This window comes from Mus pahari, chromosome 13 (genome assembly GCF_900095145.1).
Source record: "Mus pahari chromosome 13, PAHARI_EIJ_v1.1, whole genome shotgun sequence".
NCBI lineage: Eukaryota > Metazoa > Chordata > Mammalia > Rodentia > Muridae > Mus > Mus pahari.
In genome coordinates this window covers 63,230,010-63,250,163 of record NC_034602.1, presented here as the reverse complement: position 1 = coordinate 63,250,163, position 20,154 = coordinate 63,230,010, and the positions used below count along the sequence as shown (strand labels likewise).

General features: G+C 45.9%; 1 protein-coding gene across 2 annotated transcripts in view; it reads right to left on the bottom strand.

Annotated features, from left to right (window-relative positions):
* The window catches only part of Slain2 (SLAIN motif family member 2), a 57,783-nt gene extending 54,690 nt beyond the window's left edge, over positions 1-3,093 (bottom strand). Inside the window, exon 1 of one of the 2 annotated variants that reach the window (XM_021210621.2) lies at positions 2,307-3,093. In XM_021210621.2, the coding sequence (XP_021066280.1) occupies positions 2,307-2,695 (389 nt within the window). In that variant the 5' untranslated portion in view covers positions 2,696-3,093. The remainder of the gene's footprint in view (positions 1-2,306) is intronic. The other variant, XM_021210620.2, reaches the window with a different exon arrangement.
* Positions 3,094-20,154: the final 17,061 nt, after the last annotated feature.

The window sequence follows — 20,154 nt, the reverse complement described above, 5'->3', positions numbered from 1 at the left end:
GATCTGCATCTCCAAGAAGCCCAGCATGAAAAAACCTGTTACTTTTGGTATCTCTGTTTCCCTTAAATTTACACCAGAAGCCAGTTACTTTTCCATATAATGCCTACTACTTATTACCTTCTACATTTTGTGGCATATGCTAGGGGCAACAATTTCTCTAGATGAAAATGATATGCAACAGAAACCAGCTTTGGAAGGTAGGTTTCTGGCTTGCTGAGAAAGCAAACTTTACTATGAACTCTCCCAGCCACTGACTGACAGCCACACCCTCCTACTACTCGGACACACCCCAAGGCACTTTAACTCTGATTTCTTTAACTCTCCCCTGACCCATCACAGTTAAAATCGAACTCAGGTCCAGATTTTAATTCCCATAAGGCTTTTCAGGAAAAAGCATAAGTATAGCACCAAGTCAGGAAAACAGGTGAAACCGAGTAAGTTCAAAGCAAACTCCTGGCATGCTTACCTAAGGGTGCTTGCTTTACCTTCACAAATCCACGCTCAGAAACCAAAGCAGCTAAAGACTTGCTTGGTGCCTGGGGGAGTCACTGTGCTTCCACCAATCCATCACAAATGGGCTGATGAGTGCGGCCACTCCTCATTACCATGAGCACTGATCTCACTTGGAAGGGCTCTGATGATACTTGGATGACTCTGAATGCTCTCAAAGGGCATACATGCACAGGATCCCTTCAGAGGACAGGGTCACTGACACGAACGGTCTAACTACTCAGGTCTACCAATGCTTGGTATCTCTTGGCAATGACATAAGAAGCAACGCCTGTCATTCATATGAGTTACCAGTACTTCTTGTAGTTTTTAAACGTAACATGCTGGACTGTTCCTAGATGCCACTCTCCGACTTCTACCTTCTCCTGAGTTTGCCCCAGGATCTGCACAGTCAGCATTCCTGTTCTGTAGCTCTCCTCACTGTATATACATCCTATCTTGTTTAACTGCCCAGGACTTAGCTCTCACTAAGACTGCCAGGGCCTCACACACAGGCATCAGCACTTAAGAATCTTTAGACTCTCCCACAGCAGGGATCACATGTGAACTCACAAAATAGTGTTGATTTAAATAGCCAGGCTTAAGGCTAACAGTGCCCAGTCCTGGAGAATTTATTGTATGCCAAGTTGCCCAAGGCTAAAAGTACACGTGGATTATCTGACTTAACCTTCAGAATGCTACACAAGAATGAGAATTTTCCTCTGAGGAAAAAAGTGACACTCAAAGTAACTTCTCCAAGGTCAGAAACCTTTAAAGTGGCAAACCTAGGCCTGCATTCAGGCAGCGCTTACAGTTCTTCAGGGTTAGAGGCCTGGACACCAGTCCATGAGCGATTTCTACTTCGGAGAACTTTTAATGTCAACAGCATAAACATTCTAGCTAAAAGTTAGGGCTTCAAGAACGGATGAATTATGAGAATAATTTCCAGCAGGTGTTTTAAAATCAAAACTAAAACTAGAGGGAAAGCTTCTCATGACCTAACGAAAGTGTGACTTTAAGGTGTGGGGTCACCTCAGCTCATCAAGAGGTGCCTCATGACAATTCCGGCTTTGGTTTACATTTTTAACGAGGACCCTTTTCTCTGCCTCCAGGATAGCACTGAAATGATAAGTCAGCTTGGATAACTATTGCTTCACGGCTCCGAAATTATGTCGTACGCAATTCTTGTTTTCAAATATAAAATTCAGGGTTCCCCCGTTCCACCGCCGACTTCACACAAAGCAGCCCCATCCCTCTCCACTGCCCTCCTCACACAAAGCAAAGCTTTACCCCCCACTACCCAAAGGGGAGTGACGTCCACCCGGCCTCCCCACAAACAGACCCAATCTCACTATGTTCCAAAGCACTGCCAGCTAGTAGCTACTCTTTATGTCCCCCGCACCTGGTTGTTACCTCTTGAAGCAGACCCCTCCCTGCAATCCAAACCGCCCAGACCACCATCCGAAAGCCCGTCTTTCACACAAAGCAGGATCCCTTTCCTACGAAGCAGCAGCTTGGTACCCTCCGAGTGCTCTGAGCGTGCGGGCCCACGGGGGACTGTGCCAAGCCACAGATCCCATCTGGGTCCAGTTGGGTCCGGCACCCAGAGAGGTTCCACTACCCAGAGAACTAGCTACAACCCCGTTTCCAAGGCACGCCTCGAACCCCCCCCCCCCAACTCCAGCCGACCTGCCCGCCCGCAGGCAGCAGAAGCAGGCAAAGCCAGCGTCCCCATCACAAGCCGAGCCCACCCTGCTTTCCCCCCGGGGACACCCCTCCCCCCCCGAGGCCCACCCGGCCCAGCGCCCCGCGCTCACCAGCTCTCCTCTTCCTCCTCCCAGCCCGACAAGCGCTCCAGCTCGTCGGGCCGCAGCGGCTCTACCTCGTCCAGCAAGCCTCCCTCGCCGGCCGCCAGCAAGGAGGCGGCGTCCCGCAGATCCTCGCTGCTGGTCCGTCGCGGGCCGGAGCCCGCCCCGCCGCTGGCCTTGGCGCCCAGGCCCAGCGGGAAGCCCCGAGGGGACGCCGCGCCCGACGAAGGGGTGGACACGCCGACTCGAGCTGGGCTGCCCGGCCCGAGGAGGCCTGCGCCCTGCACGGCTCCCGAGCGGCTCCTCAGCTGCTCGTTCTGCTTCTCCAGCTTCTTCACCAGCTCCTGCAGCTTCCGCACCTCCTGGTCCGCGTTCACATTGGAGTTAACGTCCTCCATGCCGGCCGCGCCGCCCGCTCCGACTCCCCAAGCCGCAGGGGAAGCGCGGGGTCGCGGGGTGGGGAAGAGAGGCGTTACCGCCACCGCTCACGCTAGCCGAGGCGCCGGCATAGAGCAGGGCCAGGCCCCACCGCCAGGGTCTCCCCGGCTCGGGTTGCGAAGCGCCGCTGGCCCCAGCCGAACCGCCTCATCTGCGCCGGCTCCGCGACTGGGGGAGGCGGCGCCAATATCCGGCCTCGGCAGCCATCTTCCCTCCGTCCCTCCGCCCCCTGCCGGCCAGCCCGGTCGGTGACCTCAGAGCGTCGGGGGAGGACGTGGCCGCCCGCGGGCTGAAAGAACTAAGCGCCCGGCTCGCGGTGGGGCGGGGATGGAGGCGGGGCCTGAAACGGGACAGGGCCCGGAGGGCGTGGTCATCGTTGGGGGGCGGGGCCCCAGCCGGAAGGGGTGTGGTGGGCGCTGGCGAAGGTGGGCCGGGCCGGGCCAGGCTAGGCTAGCGCTGGAGTTTTGCCTTGGCCGCCTACCCTGCCCAAGGCTCGTCGCGGGCGGGTGTGAGACCGAGAACCGGACTCAGGCTCCGGCTCCGGCTCGGGTTCAGCCCCGCCCTAGGCGTCTGTGCGGAGACTCGCGGTTGGGCAGCCCCGCCTGGTCGCATAGACGGATCTCTTGGTTTGTTTGGCAATACTGAGTTGGTTCCTGCTTGAAACCGGAGACTGTCGGAGCTGGCAGCAGCCCCGGAGACCATCTGTGACTCGCCCGTTCCATCCCCTGAAAATGAGAACCCGAATCCCGAAGTGTTGAGAGCTCGGAAGTCAGAAATAATAACAGTAATTTGTTGAGTGGTTCCTATGAGCCAGACACTGCGCTAAGCACTTTTAAAGGCATTATTTCATCCGTTTAAAACACGTGGGCGGCGGTTGTTTTGTTTTGTTTCCGTTGGCTTCAGGTTTACAGGTCCAGAGACAAGAGGATGATGGAAAACACTTCTGTACTAATCTTTCAATTGTAGTAATTAATGCGCATTGTATTCCTTGGGTTCTCCCTCCGCCCCCAAAAGACTTTTTAATACTATGACTTGACTTTTTGGTTTTTCGAGGCAAGGTTTCTCTGTGTAGCCCCTGGCTGTCCTGAGACTCGCTCTGTAGACCAGGCTGATCCAAAACTCATCCTCTGCCTTTTTTCAAAAGCTGGGATTAAAGGCGTAGCTCCTTGATTTTTTTTTTTTTTTAAGTTGTACATGAAAAGTATTCAATCAACCCATTAACAGGTAATGGAGAATGTTGAGGGGTGGTAAATGTAAAATTCTGCCCTCCGTGGCATCTGTTTATAATGCGGACTGGTGGAAGCGACTGCAAACAAAACTTAAACGCTTTGTTTCTGTCTTGTTGGCTTGCTCTTCCACAGTTGTCAATTGTGAGCTGCTTGGTTTACTTATACGGTAAGCAGCCAAACGTGCCTGGTCTCTCAACTTTTTGGCTGATGTTTGCAGTTGACTCCAGTTGCCTCCTCCACCCTCAAACCAGTCTTACTACACCCGGGTGTGGACTCACATGAAGTCTTAACCCTTCTGCCTTTCCGTGCTGTATTTTCCCTGCTTAGACTATCCTACCTACCATGTTTGATGTGTCTTTGGAAAAAACCCCCGAAGGAGTCACTGTCTTTGCGCTGACATCACCTCAATAGTTGGCTACAGATATTTGTAATTTTTAATTACATTTTTTTCCTAGCAAGTCTTTGGCTTGATCTGTACAGCTGATTAAAAGGAATCATTCCATTTTCCTTGCTTATGAGGCTAACAAAGTGCCTGTTTTGCTGAAATTAAATGGAAGATGTGTTTTGATAGCCCAACCCCCAGACAGACACCAAAAATAAATTCTTTGAGTGTGCTACAGTTTGCTGTCAAGTATAAGTATGTCCCTAGCTATGCAGACCCATTAAAAGGATGCCTTTGTAAAACAAAATGCATTAGCTGTGTGATGCACATTAAATGCTATGACACTGCCTGACATATGTGATCTCATTGCTAAAGGGACCACCACCAAGATGAAATCACACATCGCAGTAATACATTTACATTATCAGCTTATCACATGGAGTCCCACTCCATGTTAGCCACGTTTCTAATCAATTCTTTAGACATATTCCTTTAAAAAGTCAGTTACTATTATGAAGTTAGCATCAGCATTCTTGAGAGAGCCAGATGTAATGCAGAACGATGATCAGGATCAGCTCAGCTGGCAAGGTCTCCTCTTACCATGAACGTGGTCCTTGAACTTTATTTCTCTCTTGTTAATCTGGGCCTTGCCTTTTGTCAGAATGTGTAAATTAGGTGATTTCTAATAAGTCTATTCACAAGAAATGAAGGATTCTGGTGAATCATGATTATAAAAATAGAATTATGAGTATGCTCATCCAGAGAAAGCCATAGAAGACATTTTTAAACCCAGTTGGCTTACTACACCTTGTTTTTAATTTAGTAAATATTAAGTGTGTAATAGATGGTAGGTCTGTTCTGAGCACTTGATGGTTTAATCATTTGTTAGCTTCTTTTGTCGTCCCAGTTAGCCTTGAAGTCTGGAATGCCCTTGAACTCCTGATCTTTCTGACTCTTTCATAAAGTTTGTATGCCAAAAACTGAAGTTAGCTGCATGTGGTGGTATTCTCCTTAGTACTTGCATTCAGGAGGCAGAGACAGGATCTCTGTGAGTTTGAGGCCACCCAGGTCTATATAACAAGTTTCAAGACAGCCAAGATTAAATAGAGCCTGTCTCAAAACAAAACTAAAGTAACAATTTTTATATATATATATATATATATATATATATATATATATATATATATATATTTGCTTCCACACAGATATCTGAGCATATAGTAATATCTGCTCTATACTACACTGTAATGTAAAAGCTCTTTTTTGTTTTTATGTTAAGGATAAAAACTATGATAATCCCTATTGATCATGTTCTTTCACCCACCAAATCCATTCCTTAAGTAGGTCACGCTGCCTTGCATTCAGAATAGGTTTAAATGCCTCCCAACTGGGGGACCCTTAGGACTCTGGTTCAAATTGCCCTTGTTCTCCGCTGTGGTTTCCTCCCCTCTCTTTTGATGGACACATCCCCTTTGCTACAGATAGCCCAGTAGATACACAGTAGCCAGCAGATCCTTCCTGCAAGTCCTGTTGCTATCAGAAGCCTCCCAGAAGTCGCTTTCCAGTATCTTCAACTCCAAAGTCCTTTCTTTGACCTGTCTCGCTTTGGCTACTTGATAACTTCTATAAGTAGCTTCCGGACCACCATCTCCCATCCCCTGTTTCTGCTCTACCCACACCAACCTTCTAGCTGGTCTTCAAAACAGCCACCAGGTCTCTACTGCCAGGCTTTATATCTAGCTAGGATCTTTGGGTCACCCAGAAGATCCCGGGACGGCGGACTCCTATGATTTAGGTCTCTGTTCAAATGTCACCTAAGTTCACTATCTTTATTATTGCTACCTGATCTCTTTGGGTCCCCCCCCCCTTTTGCTCATATACATTTTTGTTGTTTAATGAATGTCTCACCAGTGGAATGTGAACTGCAGAAATTCCCCCACTGCACCCTCAGTCCATAAAACAGTGCCTGGTACAAAGTGAGTGCCCAATAACTGTTTGTCAAATGAATACATGTAGGTCAAGCGAAGCCTCCTAAAATAGAATTTCAGATGGATATGTTGGTTGTGTCTTGAAACATTAAACTAGAAATTCCTACTCATTTTGAACGGTTTTTTTAAATCTACATTTTCCTCTTCCAAAGAGCAACATGCCATACCGCATATATCATCTTTAAAACTAGGTCATACTTCCAGGAGCCCTGCAGAATTGCAGAAGGTAGCCTTGGGTTCTCCCTGAGATATGTAGAGATAGTTCCTTTCCATCTGAAACATTGTAACAACCCCTTCCTTTTCCAGGTTGCAACAGTCCTCTGGCAACTCAGAAGTGTTGGTGCAAGTCCAAGGCCACTTTTTAAAAGAAGACAGAGCCTCATATCCCCCAGGAGAGCCTCAGATATCCTAAGTAGCTGTGAATGCCCTTGAATTCCTAATGCTCTCTCCACCTCCTGTGTGCCGAGATTGTAGGTAATCAATACAATGCCCAGTTTTATGTGGTGCTGGGTATAGAAACCAGGGCTTCGCGTGCCTGCTGGATAAGGTCTTTACAACTTAGTGGTATACCTAGAAAAAGTCCATCACTGAGTGATACTTAGTAGACAGGAGTAGAGCTAATAGTAGGTGCCTGACGTATGGAACACTGCACTCCCAACTCGATTTTCAGGTGTCACCTCCCATGGCAAGCTGGCTTTGTTTGGGAATGAAGGAGCTGCTGTTTTCTAAGCAGGTGTGGACCTTTCTGTGACTTGCTCCTACTTGCATGCGTGCTTCCCTGAAGGCCCTGACAAAGTGGAAACCATTACAAACCACTGCAAGTATGTAGCGTGAAAACCATGACTCAACGGCTTCAAGGCATCACGCAGTCCCAAATCAAGGTCTGTAGTAGGGGGCACACACCAAACGTGGTCCAGAAACTGCTAGGCACAGAAATAGCTGTGCTTCTTTTCAAACCTGTTCTGGGAGGCAGAGGCAGGTGGATCTCTGAGTTCAAGGCCAGCCACGAGTACATAGTAAGAGATCCTGTCCCAAAAAAGAAAGGGGGACAGGGGACTGGAAGCATGGCTCAGCGGTTAAGAGCACTTACTGCTCTTCCAGAGGTCCTGAGTTCAATTCCCAGAAACCATATGGTGGCTCACAACCATCTGTAATGGGGTCTGATGCCCTCTTCTGGTGTCTGAAGTGAGCAATGGTGTACTCGTATACATAAAATAAATAATCTTAAAAAAACATCAAACAAAAAACAAACCTCCCAAATTCTTTTGCATAGCCTTCACTATCCTGGGCTTCCACTTTATCTTCATTGCACACACTTGGTCAGTCATTTCCTCCTGTCCTCTTGCATCTGTCCCTTGACATTGTCCTTCCTCCAGATGTGCCTCCCTTTGGTCTACTAGGGGCCTCTTTGGAGAAATATGTTTAAAAAAGAATCCCAGGAACTAATTTCTGTCTTTCTCTCTCTCTCCCTCCCTCTCCATTTATTTTGGTGTTTTGAGATAGGGCCTTTCTAATTTTCTTTCTCCATTTATTCTGGTGCTTTGAGACAGGGCCTCACTGTATGGCCCTCACTGGCCTCAATCTTTTTGTACACCAAACTGGTCTTGAACTCTCAGAGATCCACCTGCCTCTACTTCCAGAGTAATGGGATTAAAGGTATGCACCACCAAACCCAGCCCCCAGGAATGGCTGGCCTGGAACCCACTCTGTAGATCAGACTGGCTTTGAGTGCAAATAAATATGCCTCCTGAGTAATGGAATTAAATATCCAAACTGCCACATCTGTGCAGAATTCCAGGAACTTTCAAAGTTAGTTATATGACAGACTCAGAGTTAAAATCTTGGGCTTCACATTAAGGGACCAAAAATATGAATCTAGGGTTTTCCCAATGAGCATCAATCAGGTCTTAAAGTTAGGGGTACCTCAAAAGTGATCATAATGGCATATATCACATACCTAGGGAGGGCCTCTGGCCAACAATTGATCCCCTATTATACTGGGTAGAGAATACACATGTGCATCTTAATGGAGGAGGAGGAAGCTTGTGATGAAAGCAGAGATGGGAATGTTCTTTACCAGCTGGAAGCTGCTGTCTTCACTGGGAATGAAAACACACCTCATTGCCTACCTACCCCCTTTTCCACAGCAAGTGGAAAGATAAAGCTGTTAAATAACATTCATGCTTCTTTCTCTGATGAGGAAGTAGTTTTTTCAGCAGGGTAGTGAATTTGGAAAGTGCCCTGTGAACCAAATAATCCTAGATGTTCTAAAGAATTGTGAAGATGGGAGAAACTTATCTGGAGTTAGCTGATCCCTAGGGGAATCCTAGAAATCCTCAAACGTAGTCCAGGCTAAGGTGAATCTTACCGAGAACTCTGACCTAGGATTTAAAATGTAAAACTGAACTTTGGTGTAGGAAGGTGATAGCTTCTCTGTTAAAATGAAGACACAGAGAGCCTTCCCAAGAAGCCGTAACAGTTAGCAACAAAGCTGAAATGATATGAAATCAGTGGTCTGGCTTCCAAATCCACACTCAATCCCTGGGGGCCAGTATCTGTGATGGGTTTACCGCTCTTAAGACTATTCATAACTCCCTTACTATCTGATGTGGGTTGGGGGTGGGGGGGAGACAATGTTGAGAACGTAAGAGTTAATGACTGTAATAGCCCCAAACTCTGGCTTCTTGCTCCAAGAACAAGCTTGCCAAGTTTCAATTACCGGCACCTCAGAGATCTAACATACTGTATCAATCAGGACCTTAAGGAAGGAAGGCAATCCCTCTGTCTCTTACTCATAAGACTTCCTAGAGGCCATTGACTGTGGCTGCATGCACTTCAGGCACTTGAAAGATGGGGGAAGATTGAACAACCCACCTGTGGATGGTTTGCTGAAATGAAGCTTTAACAACAGTTCCTCACTAAAAAGGCTAGTGAACAAGCCCAGCATATAACGAGATTACAGGACAGATATTACCCAGGGCAACAGCAGCATGTCGGTTAACAAAGTAAGATACAAGTCTATAGTCTTTTTTACTAAGTCTATAGGCCAGAAAATGAAAACTTGAATAGATCTTGGACTGAGGCAGACCATAAGCAGATATCAAAAGCCAAAGCATTGCACCAGGAAGGATGTGCCGGGGAACACTACGGCTCAATACTAGATAATGGTTAGTTCTGGGTGAATGCCAAAACCAAATGGTTATAGTTGGTTGGCTGTTGTAGAAAGAATTGTGCAGAAGACAGTTTCATTTAAGGGGTCAGGGATATTATTCCCTGGCAAGGTGGTCTCTAGCACTGGGGAAAAATTAGTCCAGATCTGCTGGACTCGGGCCCAACAATTTGCAAAACTGCCTGAGTCCAAACAGATTTTCTTCTTCCCCTAGCTCCCAGAAAAGAGGTAGCCTTCATACCTTCACAGTTCTGTGGAGAAATGACAGGGTTGGGGAGGGAAGACATAAATTCTAGGCTGTGGCACAGGTAGGTCCCCTTTATTTAGCGTTTGCTTTACTTCAGGTTGGCTACCTAAAGTAGTAGCCCACAGTCCAAACAGATCTGTATGTCGATCAAGTGGCCTACTGGCATCACTGAAGTACTTGGCTCCTTTTATCTTCTAAGATACTTCTGAATCATTCTGCTTTTTCCACTGCCTGTTTTTCCAGCTAGGATCAGGAAGTCAGGCATCCATCTGGTCAACCTTGAATCAGACACAGCTCTCAGCAGTTCTGACATAAGAATCCCTTGAGTTGGAGTTGTATACCCACATCTTGGTATATAGATAGCTCTTGAACCAACCAGCAAAATATTGGTGTTTGCTGGCAGTAGGGTTTATCATGGTGGTAACTATGGGAACCCTAGGAGGGAAGAGGTCCTTGTACTGGCTAGTTTTGTGTCAACTTGACACAGTCTGGAGTTATCACAGAGAAAGGAGCTTCAGGTGGGGAAATGCCTCCACGAGATCCAGCTGTAAGGTGTTTTCTCAATTAGTGATCAAGGGGGAGGTCCCCTTGTGAGTAGTGCCGTCTCTGGGCTGGTGGTCTTGGGTTCTATAAGAAAGCAAGCCAGTGGAGGCAAGCCAGTAAAGAACATCCCTCCATGGCTTCTGCATCAGCTCCTGCTTCCTGACCTGCTTGAGTTCCAGTCCTGACATCCTTTGGTGATGAACAGCAGTGTGGAAACGTAAGCTGAATAAACCCTTTCCTCCCCAACTTGCTTCTTGGTCATGGTGTTTGTGCAGGAATAGAAACCCTGACTAAGACATGTCATATACCACAGAATAGCTGAAAGTGCATCTTGCTCTCAAAAGATGGAATCACTGTGGAGAGGTGTTGAATCCCCCATCCTCCCCAACAGGCAGAATAAAGATGCCTTTCTATTTCTTCACCTCTGACGCACCACCAGAACAACATCATTGTGTTGCACAAGATCCTTCCAAAAGTGGCATGACCTGTCAGAGTCTAGGCGAAGCATGACAACATTAACAAATGTCTCCTCCTCCATATCCTCCCAGTCAAAAGGCTAACAGAGAGCACTGGTCCATGCAGCAATGGAGATTCTGAGCAGAACAATGTGAGTACCAGATCTTCCACGTGGTTACAGAAGTGGACTTGACTCTGAATGTTATATTTGAGGAGGCACACGAAACATCCCTGAAGAACCACATTCAGGATTGGGGCTATGAGAGAGAAAGCCTTGGCAGCGCTGTCTACAAAGATCCAAAATGAGGCTCGGTGTGAGTGTAAGGTAGTTTGAAGGCTCAAGGTTCAGAAAGCCCTACCATTAACTGAAGAAACAAATAATAAACCTCACTTATTTTTTTTCTCCTTGTAATTTCCTATGGTTTTCTTTATAATTTTAATATTTTTATATCCAGCTTTTATTTTTTTAAAGATGTATTTATTTTTATTTATATGAGTACACTGTAGCTGTCTTCAGGCACGCACCAGAAGAGGGCATCAGATTCCATTACAGATGGTTGTGAGCCACCATGTGGTTGCTGGGAATTGAACTCAGGACCTCTGGAAGAGCAGTCAGTGCTCTTAACCGCTAAACCATCTCTCCAGCCCCCCAAATCTTGTATACATCTCTTGGTGTATGTGTGTTACAAGAGGCATCGCATGGACACTTTTGAGGGATACTGCATATTCTAGGTGAACCTACTATGTGCATTCACTCTATCAATAGATACTAGTTCAAGGTACCTACACTCTTCTGGGCCAGAGATGATAAAGATTGTAGGACTAGGTTTTTTCATCTGCATTGGCCTGTTGTCCCTTTAGGAAGATACATGCAGAGTGTTTTACACACAAACCAACAGGTGAAAAGAGACATAAACAATATGAAAGAGAAAAAAATACAAAGCTTTTGGGGGAAGGGAGACATTATGGAACTAGAAACCAATTTCTTCTGCCCAAATTAAGAGTTTTCCTTCCAAGTATGATTTAAAATTGGTCCATAAGGGGAGTTAATGATCATAACCATCATTTAGTTAGAATGAACAGAAACTCTCCTTAGTCATCTCGATTTACAAACGAATTGGAGCACACACCTTTAACCCCAGCATTTGGGAGGCAGAGGCAGAGGCAGAGGCAGAGGCAGACAGATGTGTGGGAGTTTGAAGCCAGCTTGGTCTACATACCAAGTCCAAGGCTAGGCAGAGCGAGCTACACAGTGAGACCATGTCTCCACAAACAAGGATAAAACAAAAAGACTGCATAATGAAACCCTCTCTCAAACAAAGAAATGAGGATGAGTGAATGGATTGTTATTCATAAAGCTTAAGTTCAAGACATCATTCAAAAAATAGAGCATGAAAAGAGTGGGGCTTGAGAGATGGCTCAGTGGTCAAGAGCACTGACTGCTCTTCCGAAGATCCTGAGTTAAAATCCCAGCAACCACATGGTGATGTGTGTGTGTATGTGTGTGTGTGTGTGGGTTTTTTTTTTTTTTAAAGGAAAGAGTGTTTTCCCAGCATTTTTGCAGTATTAAAAGACAAAGAGCAGTGCAAAGCCAACCGTGTGAGCTACTAGTGAAGAAGTCATGCTCTCCCACATGGAAAGTAAGTCTTGTGAGCATCTCCTGGATGCCTGGTCAAAGTGGTGCCTGCAGGGTGCTTGCCCTCCAGATCAGAAGCAGAAGGGAGCTGGGTATGGTATAGCATCCCTTAATCCCAGCACTCAGAAAGCAGAGGGCAGAAGGTGAGTTCAAGGGTAGCCTGGTCTAGTGAGTACCAGGCCAGCCAGGGACATGGGGAGAGACCTGTCTGAAAAAAGGGAGGGGAAACTAAAAAATACACATAGACATTTATGTTCATAAAACAAGGCAATAGAAGAACACACATAAAGTTCGTAAACGTGGGAACCCTCGGGGGAAATGGGACATAAAGGGCACAGAGACGATGCTATGAATACATCAGGGGACATCAGGGGAGTATGAGTGGGAGCAAACCTTCCGATAGAGTGGTGGTAAAGGCCTCTCTGTGAACAGAGAGGCAGTGAGTACCAGAGATCCAATCCAGGGCCACGCTCAGGCTAAGGTGTCCTACCACTGAACCACACTTCCGGTTTCCACCAGATCACAGTGCCGGAGACGAGGAAGCATGACACGCATCTTTCATGCCAGCATTAAGGAGGCAGAGACAGGCAGATCTCTGAGTTCAAGGCCAGCCTGGTCTACAGAAAGGAGTTTCAGGACAGGCAGGGGCTACACAGAGAAACCCTGTCTCAAAAAAAAAAAAAAAAAAGCAAACCAAAGCCCCCAGAAAGGGGAGGGGATTCTCTGGACCCTCTTAGGCAGTTACAATGCAGATGACGAAGCAAGATTCTAAGGTTGCTTTTAACAGACCCTGATTGATATTTTGACAGGATTAACCCTCTTTTCTTCTTGTACGTTTCACATTTGCCCTGTTGTCCTTTCTTCCATCTCCAGCCCTTCCTCTCACTTTGTCACTGTGTGTTCCCTTGCTAGCATCAGCTTGCCTGTGGCTTTTGGTTTGGTGTTACAGCAAGTGTTGACATTTCGGCTCATGTGCCTACTGTGACCTAATCTCTTAGCCATCCAGTGTTCTAAATCCAGATTCCTGGGTGACATAATATTAGCCTCAAGTGTGAGTCGACCGAGTAATATTAGTCCACTGTGGTCTCATAAACTGAAGCCAGAATCAAAAGTGAGCAGAAATTGCAGCATTTCCAAGAGGAAGTATGGGGAAGTAATGAGTACGGAGCAGGTCTGTTTCATCAGGTACCTCGTATCTTTCTCAATAATATACAGCAGTCAACAACTCCAGCATATACACGTAACCTACAACCCTGTGCACTGTCGCTCAGCGACCACCTAAGGGTGACAGGAATGGTGGAGGACTCTGACTTTGTAATATTATATTATTTACAAAAATTATGGCTTTGTTATCACTTCCCTGTCTTCTAAGATCAATTATGGTTTTATAATAAAAACAGGGCTCTAAAGCTATCTGTGGCAAGGCCCAATTTTCTTAGTTTTATTGCCCGTCTATAGATGAATGATAGCTCTTATAAAATATATTAAAGTGAAATCCCAGAAAAAAATAAATTTAAAAATAGATGTAAAATGGACTTGACTGCTTTATTCTTCATTTTGATCGTGTATCGGATTACATACTACTGGAATGAATTACTTGGGGAAGGAAGGTTTTGGATAACAGTTTGGGGGAGCAGTCCATCACAGTGGGGCAGCTTAAGGCAGCTGGTCCGTAAGCAGCAGACAGGAAGGAAGGGGCAGTGAACCCTGGTGCTCATGGGCTCATTTTTTTATTCCATCCAGGATCTCCACCAGAGGAATGGGTCACATCTAGTTAAGGTGGTCCATCCCGCCTCAGTTAACCCAGTCTATGCCCGGACGCTTGTCTCCATGGTAATTCTAAATCCCATAATGCTGACAATCGAAATCAACCATTGCAGATGGAGAAACGCCCTGTCCAATCCCTGGACTCAAGGCTTAGGCTCAGTTCCTGCATTCATTTCTAGGCTTTAAATTGCACTGAACTAAATCTTACCACCCTGATACTTTTGTATATAAAACTTTATAGCAATGATAACAGGTTAATGGCATTTCATGTTCTGAACAAGCATAGTAAGGAACAGGACATTGTGATGTCATTACATTTTGATCATGAGTGTCTTATGTGTAGTCCAAATGGGTGTGTTTGGAAAGAACCTGTTTCTTCCTTGAACAGTAGTTCAAACTTGTTCTATTTATTCTCAGTCATAGATGAGCTCTCCTGCCAAGTCTGGCTAAAATTGCTCCTGGTTTGCTTGTTTGTTTGTTTGTTTTGTTCTTAATAAGTTTAGAAACAGATAAGGAAGAAAACAAATAAACAAACAAAAAACCCAAAAAGTAAAAAAGAAAAAAAGAAAAACAAACTACCAGAGTTATCTTTCTTAAATTTCAAGGACAGGAAGACAAAGAAAAAAGCATCAATCCCCATTGATCAGGGATGAGACATCTAAACACCCAGCTTTCGCTGAGCTCTTCCGTCCTGCTGGATTGGTGATGGATAGGGAACCCTGGTCCTAAAGCAGCAGGTACTTAGGAGCTTAACTGCTACCCTACATTCTCTGTGAAGGGAATTGAGCGATCTAGGTTCATATGTTACAATTTCACCGCAACACTGTTGCAAAGCTACCTGAAGAATGAACGAGAGTAATGGATTTGTTTACAAAGTCTCCTGGAGCCACAAGGAGTCAGAAACCATATTGTTTATCCTGGTGACCATGACCTCTGTTTTATCTTGTAAGACTGAGTGACATCAGTTTCTGCAAAATCCTGGCTCAAATTCAAATTATACGTACAAAATATACTACATAGCATCTGCTGTCAGGTAGAGTGTTCACTCCTTAGTGTTCCAAGTTTTGCTGTTATCATCAGAATCATCAGAATGCTGTCACCCCGGGGTCCTCTATTCAGGAAAAACATGAGGTTCACCCCTTGGCACTTTGCTCAATATACTCTTTGAAAATCAAATCAAGAAATAAGAAAAACAAGAAACTATTTTTACCAATTATTTCAAAGTCATCCTTGCCAAGAATTTAAATTGTTCTTCATGCCATCGTGTGGAAACACACACATGCTGTTTTCAGAATTATCTTCTCGGGAGAGTCATCAAGAGAAGTAGAGACGACTAGGAGTTCTGGCGCTCGTCTTTCATTCCAGCCCTGCAGAGGCAGAGGCATGTGCAGCTTCTTAGGATTTCTATGAGTTCAAGGACAGCCTGGGCTTCAGAGCTAGCCAAGGCTACATAGTGAGACTTTGTCTCAATAAGTAAATACATAAAATAGCTATAAACAAGTGAAGATTTGGTAAGATTCAAATAGACAAACATTCCATGAATTCATTTTTAGAGTTCAGCCCTTACTACTACAGCCATTTTAGAAGCTCCTATAGCTGTTACCTCTCCGATCGTTGAGCTGTAGTCCAGATGGTGCGCTTGCCGCTGAGTCCAATGGCTGATTAGCATGCGGGTCAGAGCATTTCCGTTTGCATAAGGAAGCACCAGAAGTGGAGGGAATGAATAGGTAATAGTTACAGTTGTTTGCTTGTTTGTTCTTTGTTTTTGAAACAAAGACTCACTTTTTGGCCTTGACTGGCAACTTCCTTTGTAGACCAAGTTAGTCTGGAACCCATGGAGATCCTCCTGCCTCAACCTCCACAGGGCTGGGATGAAAGGCATGCCAAGGCCACAACCCGCCCATAGTTGCAAACATGGGGAAGAGTTATAAACAAACAAAAACTGTTACAGAAAACAAGATTTGAAAATAACAATGAAGATTTCGTTGTGGTGTCTATAGCTCAGTGGTAGAGGTTTGCCTAGCTTGTGAATTGCCCTGAGTTCACACACACACACACACACACACACACACACACACACACACACACATGGTAAAGCTGCCTATGGTAGTGTAGGAAAGGGATATAACCTTGAGAAAGGCATTTGTAAACTATAATGTAGGGCTTGTGGCATGGCTCAGTGGTTAGGGCGCGTGCCACCAAGTCCAGAGAGCTGAGTTCAATCCCTAGAATCCAAGGGATGGAATGATAAAACCAACTGCCAAAAGTCATCCACTAACTTCTATATGTATGCCATGGAATCACAGACAGACAGACAGACATTCCATACATGCATGCAAACACACATGTGCACATGTGCACACACACACACATACACACACAGAGCACACAGGACACATGCATGCAAACACACATGTGCGTGCGTGTGCACACACACATACACACACGCACACACACAGAGCACACAGGACACATGCATGCAAACACAAACACACACACACACACACACACACACACACACACACACACACACTCATACTCTGTGGAGGATGGATGTAAGAAAGCATACCTGACAATGTAGGGCAACAGTTGAACAGTCATTGCTCTGTCTAGAAGAGAGTAGAAAGGGCTTGAGATCTTGTGGTGGAGATGAAGAAAGTGAATTCCATGCTGAGGAAATGAGGCTGAGTGTGTGTGTTGGGGGGGACCCTTTTAAGTTCTGTGTAGTCAGTCCACTGAATAGACCGAAATCTATGTATCCATTCTAGTGTTAATAGAAGGCATAAACCTGTAATCCTGTGTGCATCCTTGCTCACATGTGCATGAGCTTCTCCTGTGTCAAGACCTACTGGAGGAATGTCGCCAGGGTCCCATGTCATGTGCACCAGCCAGTCCCAATTATTCTCCAAAATGAACAGACCCTTTATATTTGAGGAATCAGTCTGTAGGAAGTCTCATGTTCATGATTATTAGATATGAAATACTCAATAGCAGAGAGAAGAAAATGCCAAGAAAGTTTTTTGTTTTTGTTTTTTTTTAAATAGGAGTTAGAGCACATGACAAGTAAGTCAGCCCTGCTATCTATGAGTCAGTCCTCTCTCATATGGACATGAGTGAAGGTGAGCTGTCACATTCCTCTACCTTCAGTGTCCTTTACTTCGAATTCCCAGATCCTCCCTGAAAAGCAAGAAACTGTGACATATTTCTATAAATGTTGACATCTCATTTTTTTTTTCCCTGAGGTGCAAATCATGTTTAGCTGGCATTCCTTCACAATCTAGGATTTCATTCGATCCCAGCTACGGTTCAGATGTAAAATGTCCCCCACAGGCTCCTGTGTTTGAACATTTGGTCTCCAAGTGTCACTGTTTTGGAAGGTTGAGGAACCTTTGGGAGGTGGGACCTAGCTGTAAGAAGTGGGTCTTGAGGTGTGGACCCTAGCATTTGTAGCCTGTCCCCAAAGAGATGCAAACAAGCAGCTCACATGTCTGCTGCTGCAGCCTTGGGTGGCTCCCACCACCATACCGTACCCGCCATGACAGATGGTCTCTTCTAGCCATGGTCCAGCCAATCCTCTCCTCCCTTGGTTGGTCTTCCTTAGGTGTTTGGTCACAGTCCTAAGAAACATAGCTTTACCAGCTTGAAACGTGCTGTCTTATTTTCATCCTCAGCAAAAGAATATGAAGACTTCAAACTCTCTGTTTCATATAGATACACATGTACAACACATAGTCACACATGTAAACATGAAGTCCTCTAAACTTGTCATCTGCTAGTATAGGAAAACAAGTCTGGCATACGAAGTTTTACTTTAGTTGTTAGATTATGTAGGTGAATCTATACACACATAGATCTAAGTGCATATGAAAATTAGGATTAATAAAATTGTGAGCTAGGGGCTGGAGAGACTGCTCAGTATTCAAGAACACTTGCTGCTCTTCCAGAAGACCCAAGTTCAGGTCCTAGCACACATGTTGCGAGGCTAACTGTAATTCCAATTCTAGTAACTCCAACATTCTCTTCTGACCTCTACAAATGCACACAGACACCGAGACATACACACAGAGAGAGAAAAAGAGAGAGGAGGAGACAGAGAGACAGATGGACAGAGACAGACAGAGAAACAGATATTCAAAGGTGTGCTGACTTGCCGTCTTGTCAACTCAACACAGCCAGGGTCATTTTGGAAGAGGATCTCTTTAATCGAGAACATTCCCCCACCAGTCAGAGCTATGGGTAAGCCTGTGGTACATTTTCTCATTTGGTGATTGATGTGAGAGAATCTAGTTCACTGTGGCCAGTGCTACCTCCTGGGCTGGTGGTCCTGGGTATTATAAGAAAGCAGGCTGAGCAGGCCATGGAGCAAGCCAGTACGTAGCAACCCCTCCATGGCCTCTGCATCAGCTCCTGGTTCAGACCTTGAGTTCCTGCCCTGACTTCCTTCAGTGATGGATTGTGCTATGGAAGTCAAGTGAGATAAACCCTTTTCTTCACAGTGTTTTTGTTTGTTTGTTTGTTTGTTTTTGTTTTTGTGTTTTTTTTTTTTTTGCACAGCAATAGAAATGCCTACAAAGACAGAAGGTAACTATTCTTTTTGAAGTGTTCTACCTTGTGACTTCTTTCAGAAGCCCTTTCTCCTTTGTATTTAAAGTGGAACCTAAGGCAGCTTGCTTTTTAAGCCACGGACACTGTATTTACCTCCTCCAAAGCTCGGAGGGGTTGCACTGGGAATGATAACCTGCAGATACAGAAATGGGTGCAGACTGGCAGAGGTGGATCAGTCAAGGGGACAATTACAGGCACCTCTGAAACGCAAGCCTAGAGGGTACTGCAAACGTGGCGCTCCTCTTGCCTGGTAGACAGTAGCCCTTTGTGAGCTGCCCTCTCTCCCTGTGCCCTACACTGCCCTCCTCTCTCCCATATGTGTCCACTTTCATCTGCCTTCCTTCCTTTTGTCCCTCCGTCGCTGGAAAGGACTTACAATGCACACATATGTCCTTCCTGTGACACTCCTCACCCCCCACCCCTACAGAGGAGACGCTTTTAACCTGTGGGCAGTTTTAGTCCTTTCTGGTGTGCTTTCTGGAGCAAGGATGAAACAAGTTGTGTTTGAACCACTAACTGGGGTCAAGGAGAAGTGAGGTGGTGTTCTGTAAAAGGGGTGACTCTGATTGATTCTTACCGTGATGAAATGGGGTATCAATGTTGCTCTCTGTGTGTGAGATTGTCTGTATGTGCTTGCCTGTGTGTGCATGTGTCTGCTTGTCTGTACGTGCACTCTCTGTGTGTGTGTGCATGTGTGTGTGTACATGCTCGCACATATGTGTACCCACAGAGGTCAGAGGAAGGCATTGGACCCGGATCCCCTGGAGCTGGAGTAGCAGGGGACTGTGAGCCACCTGATGTGTGTGCTGGGAACCCAGTCCAGGGCCTCTGCAAGAACAGCAAGTGCTCTTAACTGCTGAGCCATTTCTTCAGCACACCGCTTTTTTTTTCTTTTCTTTTTTACAACCTGAAAATGCAGGTTTTCAAGAGTGGCTCTCCACTCTTGGATGTTAGGATGTACCCCAATTTAACAAAAAGCAACAGTAGCCTGGTGCAAGTCACAGAAGTTAGGAGGTTGCTATGGCCTGGGAGGTACACCTTTACAGAGAATTGTGGTCAATTCCGTTCTCAGACTTGCAGAATTCATGATGCAGCATTGGGAAAACGAGAAGGGGTAACACGATCTGGGAGGTGAAAGGAAGGAAGGAAGGACCCAGCAAGTCGCTGTAAGATGTCATTGATAACAGCCAGCCAAGGCGGTGGGGGCCTGGGTGGGGGTGGGGGTGGTAAAAGGAGAAGAGCTGCAGGCACTGGACAGTCCGAGGCTGGGGTGGGGCAGCGGTGAGGAGCCTTCTCGGAGCGGAGCAGAGTAGAGAAAGAGAGAACAGCTCAGGGGTGGGATTCCCTTTAATGCTCACCAGAGGAATTACGGACTTGGGCTTTTCAAAGGTAGTCTG